We start from the raw sequence: 6391 nt of genomic DNA on the forward strand, positions 1-6391 counted from the left end.
TACAACAATTTTTGGATACCACCTCACCAGTCAACTGAAGGTATCATTACTTTCTGTCAATACCACTGCAACAGCTCCTACACTCCATGTGCACCACCAGGATCCCTGCACAGTCCAAACACTGTCACAAACCCACAGAACTAGAAGTGGAACAGAAAGTCACCGAGCATTACAAATGACATTTTGTACTCTCATTTTGTGTTGGTGCTGCACAAACTCGACCAGGGGAGCCACAACACTCCTCTGCCGTACACAGATCAGCTACGTCACCTAAACCATCACATCTGGAAATGCAAATAAAATGTACTATGCTATTCCTGAATGTTAGCAATGCTTCCTATCAACTGTTGTTTATCCAGTTGCTTTTTTCAAGCAGAGTTGGCTGTTTCTGTGGCGTTATGCAACTCTCAGCAAATCCACACGCCCTCTGCCTTTCTGAGATCTCAAGGTAACAGAGTTGGAACTCAAGCATCTTTCCTGTGCAAAGCTTGTCTTTGAAGTGCCTCAGGGTATTTTACTCAAAGCCATGAATTGTAACTCCACTTTTCTCTACATTTTTCATTACTAAAACTTAAGTACATCCAACTATTAACTAGATAATTATATCTTTTTAATACTAACTAGAAAGTTAATGAATCACTATGCAGTCTATTTAAATGGGACAGCAATAGATGAAGAAAAACTGATAAACTGTCTCTGTAGAGTGGTGTGAATTCTTCCTAAACAAAAAAACAGACTGAGGGCCAAGATACCAAACAACCTAACAATTCGTGTCACATAGGCACTGAAGACTGAGCAACAGAATTACTGTCATTCAATTCCTGATATACAAAAAAATCACTGAAAAAAATATGAAACACCTCAGTTAGAAAACTGTTAAGGATTTGTAAGACCGTTACAAAGATGAAGGAAGTCTGACATTCTCAGCATGTCTCCCCTTCTCAGAGGACTGGGCACCCCTTTCTGTATGTCTACAGGCATGCATAGATCTTCACAGACTAAAGCACATCAAAATCACTTAACATATCACTTAAAAATCACCACTTAAAAAACTTAGCTGAAATAATCTGAACTCCATACCAGGTCTTCTCATTACTTTAAGATCACCTGTATAATTTTCCATGTCCCTTTTGCAACTCTTGAAAATGCGAGTTCTCAAGACCATATACACTCAGGACACTTAGTATATTAAATACTGTTCTCTTAAACAAATAAGAAGTTGCAAAACAACTCACTAGTTTCATATAGAGAGTACTTAATAACTACCTAAAAGCACCTTCAGCAAAGCATCAGTCCCTCCCCCTTCCCCTAATCTCTTACTACTTTTTGAGCATTTCTGCACACCAACGGTTTTCTTTTGTATTACTACAACATCCCACTTACATCACTCCCACATATTTGCCTGGTTCAACCCTCCTGTATGGATGAGAACACTTTTTTTAAAGCCCATTGCCACATCAAGCACAGGTACAAATGCATGCTCTAAAGGCATCCAAACCCACACATTCTTCTCTTCTCTTATCAGACATAAATTTTGGCACCCTTTGATTCAGATATTTCCATTACTCCACTCTTCCCACTCACTCTGGTTATTTTGTCATCATTTTTCCCCATGTTCTTGGCCCTCTGACGTTTTTTTTCAGAACCTAAACATCACAGCCAAGCCACGAGAAGAACCAAATGCATGTTGGGCTCTATGTTAAACCAACCATTACACAGAGGGATGAATTGTCTGAGTGTCCTTAGGAATTAAAATGCAGGCCATTTTTAGGCCACTTTTCATCCTTATGAGCTATGAAACAACCAAGCCATTATCAGTCAGTGACATATACAAAAAACACAAAACATGTATCATTGCAGTAATTTTTTTTCCCCTTAGTACCATATTTAAATGTCTGTTCAAGAAACTTGACCTTTTATTACCCTGTTTTTCTACTACACTAATCCTTCCCTGTCAAAACTAGTGCGAGCTTTAAACAGTCATTTTCCCATCAGTCTCCTTTAGAAGCACAAAAACCTGCTAGTGCCAGGTTTATTGCTCATCTTATTACACGAGGCTTTTACTTTTGATTATGGGCAAACAGATTTCTGGAAAGCTGGTCAGTGTACTCCCTGGGAGAGAAGCAACCATGTTTGATACATGAATTGCTAGCACTGATACAGTCCTAATCTAAACTCTAAAGAAGACTGCATAACGCTGCTTTGAAAACCACAAACACAAACCTCAAGCCACCTTCAAGTGGAAAAAATGACAGCTATGTTACACCAAACAAGCTTTCTTCTAAAAACCGTGTGTATGACTGTAACAGAAGAGTACAGTCACAGCTCAAACAGAGCAATTAATTTCCAGGTCAGTAACTCTTGGTATTGGACCAAACTAGTGAGCACTGTCAAGCTGGCACTCAGACCATCACCACAAGCTCTGTGCTTCAGACACAGAACTGGGAAAATCTATGGGCCATGGGAAACGAGGTCAGGGAAGAAACAGGGAAAAAAAGAAAACAGAAAAATTTTTATCCTTTCTTTTTTTTTTTTTGTAAAAAGTTATGCAAGAACTTAAACAAATCATTAGTGGAACAGAAGATTAAAATCTAAAAACCTAACTAATGTAAGCTCTCGTACTAACCTGGGCAACATCTGCGATGCAAGGTAATGGTAGTGAGTGGAAAAAGTTATTTTACAAATATATTACTTAGAAAGAATTTCTCTTTTAGAGAAAATGCAAGAGGAACAATGCTGGACGTGGCAGGAAACTGGCCAACACTTCAAATGAAAATAGTCAAACTCGATGCATTTCCCTGCTAAAGCAGCACAGCCTCGGCCGCCTGGTTTCCTTCGCTCCCTCTAACCCTGCACAGCAAGTAGTGCCTGTGTGGGGGGACAGGCACCCTCACCGCTGCCTTTTCCAAGTGCTTTCCGTCGCCAAACGCATTTCACGGACGTTTTCTTTCCATTTCTCGTCACTTCCAAAGCCTTTGCACGCACAGAGCGGCTGCAAAGCTCTCAAGGACCGGGAAATAAACGAGATGAAAGCACGTCGGGTTAAAGAGCCTTGAAAAGATTTCGCAACGGGAAGGAGGAAGAAGCTGCGAATCTCTGAAGTGCCGGCCCAGGGAATAAAGGCACCGTCATTCCTCTGGGAAGTTTTGGGGAGCCCTTCCCAACGAGGGGCACAAAAGTAAGGGGAACGCGCTGTCCCCTGTGAAAAGGGGGGGTTCGAGAAAAGGAAACAAAAAAAAATAATAAAAAATAAACAAACACCGCAAAACCTCCGATAAAAATGAAAATATAAAAGTAATGTTTTTAAAAATGACAATAACGATGCAAGTGTAGCCCCTGCGGGGGGAAGGACTCCCCTCCCTCCCGCCCCCCGGCCCTGCACCCACGCTGCTCCCCGACCCCGCGGCCCGCGGCCGAGCTGGGGCTCCGCCGGGCCGGGGAGTGCGGGGGGCTCGGGGGGGAGGCACCTACCAGCTGCTGCCGGACCCAGCGCAGCATCCCCGGCGGCGCGGGTCGCGGCCCCCGCGGCGGGGCTCCCTCGGCACTGCCGCGCCCTCCGCTGTCGCCGCCGCCTCAGGCGAGCCGCCCGCCGCGGCTGCTCCCCATGGCGCGGGGCCGAGTCAGGAGCGGCACAGCCCCGCCGGCGCGGCCCCGAGGAGCCGCGGCTGCCACCGCCCCACCGCCGCCGCCATCTCAGCGCGGCCGCTCAGAGCCGGCGGTCCCGGCGCTGCGGCCGCCCCGGGAAGTGACGTGTCGGGGCGGGGGAGGCGGGGAGAGGGGCCGGGGTGAGGGGTGGCACGGAGGGTGGAGGGGGGCAGTGGTGGTCCGCCCGGGCCTGGGCGGCGAGTGGTCTCCATCGTTTCACTGCCCCGAGGTGCCGCTTCTGGGTTGCAAGGGCGGTGCGTGGGCCCGAGTGACCCGAGTTCCAGCAGCCTCCTGCAGGGATTTGGGCGAAATCCCACCTCCCTGTCAGGGCTCGGCGCCCTCAGGCAGAGCCTCAGCGCCTGAGACTCCCCTGTTCTACCGAAGTGAAGCTACTTCGCGACTTGATTGTTTTATCTCTTTGCTTTCTTGTAAAAAATGCAAAGCGTGCACGTGTTGAAATAAAGAGGCTAAATAGCCGCTAGTTTGAAGTTAAACACAAGTGTACAGTGTGTGGGTATCCCAAGGCAAGGAACAGGTGCTGGGAGGATCTGGCGCCCTGCTCTCTCCCTGCTGCTGGCAGAATTGTCATGAACTGCTGCTTGGTTAAAATTGGGTGTTGAAACGTGTTGTCGGGCAGTGATTTCTTTGAAATCTTCCACTGGAAGAAGTCTTCCCAGCTGGATGCATTCGTGTGTCACCTGCTCCGGGTGATTCTGCCTTGGCCAGGGGGGTTGGATTAGATGATCACAATTCTGTGATTCTGTGATTTTGCTCTGAAAACAGCTCCTGCTTAAGAAAACAAAACTGTTCAGCACCAAACACTTGCAACACACCGGTACTAGCCTGCAGCTTTTGGACCTGTGTGACTAAGAGCCAAAGGAGATTATTTTAAGCAGTAAAGACCTGAGCATTTGTGACCAAATGTAGTTCTCAGTGAAGCCCATGACGACTTTGACACTGACTTAAAGAGAAGTGTTTTTGTGTGTGAAGAGCACTGTTCCTGCTGTTCCCATTTGTTCCCAGGGAATTATGATATACAGCAACGAGTCATAATCGTATCTGCCATAGTGTTTAGTGATCAGTTAAAAATTTAGAACATAATTCAGCATTAAAATAGATGATATAATGTCTGAACAACTAAATCTTGTGTTGAATGCTGATGGTTTAAGCATCTGCATTTAATTAGAAAAATAACGTTAAACCAGTGGGGAATAAAACTATTTTTATCAGGCACTTTGGAAAGCTAATGTTAACAAAACTCTGTATCAAATGCTAGGCATTATTTCAAAACATTTAAATACATCAAAGCTGAGTTTCAAACAGCTTGCACTACCCTATTCATCTAATGTGAAGTTGAAAATAACAGTGATTTCATAGCTATGGCACGTTGCCTGGAGAGTGGCCTTAAGCCAGAAGCTTAACTGATACACTCAATATTCATGCTCCTTCTTTATCATCAGATGTAGAAAAGGGTCCTGACCACTACACGCTAAAATTTGTACGCCATTTCTCTGAAGTGCAAGTATATTTGTCACTCTGTCCATGTCAAATTCGAGTTGCACTTTCTGCAAGGCTCTGTTTCCACAGCTTGCAGTTGTGTTACATAAAGCAGCTTTGCGCTTTCTGTTCCACATTGCTGTAATGATACTGTTTCACCAGACAAAACTTGGAAGCAATTTGGAAGTGATTTGAACCCTGCAGTTCGTCTTTTTACCTTTAAGAAGTATGTATCTTAGTGAATGAAAGTATATTGATAGGATGATATTATTTTGCTGCATGCAAGAAATTTGCAGCAGCAGATTTCCACCAGAATAACATCCTTTCCAAGCATCCTGCCCAGTAGAACCTTGCACCTTTTAAATTGTCCAAAAGCTCACACTAGACATTTATGAAGTTGCATCTCACCCTTGAGAGATAAATAGTTTTCAGAGGAGAAAATTGAAGCAGAGCATTCAAGCCAGATATTGATTAGACAGTAACACTCCAGCACTTCTCAAATCAAAGGTCAACTGTATTAAGAATTAAGATTCCCACATCAGAGATCCCACTTTAAAATACTGCCCTGAAGCCTCACCTGCATTCACACAGCTGGCTTATACAGAAAAAAACAGCAACTGCTGAAGAAAAAGTCACCTTCTGATATGAAGATTAGGTTTAACCCATCACTAAGGCTCTCTTGATGAGACTCCAGTCTTCCCAGTTAAGTATCTATGAGAGCAATGATTTCAGATGTTTGTTTAGCAAGATCAGGATGTAAATGTTGTCTGATACAAAACTGTGTACACAAACATAAAAACACACACTTAAATGTTAGGTCCAGCAAGCTTTTAATTAGATGTGCATGAGTAATTCTTATGTAATCAATAGTGCTACTTTTAGGTTTATAAAATTAAGCATTGGTAACCACAGAATCATTGCCTGAACATGCAACCGTCAAATTGACGTTGGGGGTGCTGATGTCACTCCCTGAGCTTGTTCCTGTGCAAGACATTCACACATTTCCATTATTCTTGAACGGTGTTTTGGGACAATTCTTCAGCAGGAGATGGTGAAGTGCTGTCGTGCTGTGTGACCACATTTAGTACAAGATGAGATGAGATGGAAGTGCAGCACTGATGCCAGAGGGTGAGCTGCCCCCAGCATTTCTGCCTTAGAAACTCTGAAGTGCTTGGTAGCTGAACCCTTTCACCTGTCACATCCCTCGGTGAACCAGCCCCAGCCCAGGTTCCCAGGTTACTGCTGCAGT

The 6391-nt window shown here is 44.6% G+C and overlaps 1 protein-coding gene across 10 annotated transcripts in view; it reads right to left on the reverse strand.

The window, feature by feature from the left end:
- The window catches only part of ATP11B (ATPase phospholipid transporting 11B (putative)), a 65422-nt gene extending 61778 nt beyond the window's left edge, over positions 1–3644 (reverse strand). For 4 of the 10 annotated variants that reach the window (XM_027647248.1, XM_027647247.1, XM_027647252.1 and 1 more), the window contains exon 1: positions 3472–3644. In XM_027647248.1, the coding sequence (XP_027503049.1) occupies positions 3472–3498 (27 nt within the window). In that variant the 5' untranslated portion in view covers positions 3499–3644. The remainder of the gene's footprint in view (positions 1–3471) is intronic. The other 6 variants (XM_027647251.1, XM_027647250.1, XM_027647244.1 and 3 more) reach the window with 2 other exon arrangements.
- Between the last annotated feature and the right edge of the window lie 2747 nt (positions 3645–6391).

This window comes from Corapipo altera, unplaced genomic scaffold (genome assembly GCF_003945725.1).
Source record: "Corapipo altera isolate COAL_440 unplaced genomic scaffold, ASM394572v1 113, whole genome shotgun sequence".
NCBI classification, from domain to species: Eukaryota; Metazoa; Chordata; class Aves; order Passeriformes; family Pipridae; genus Corapipo; species Corapipo altera.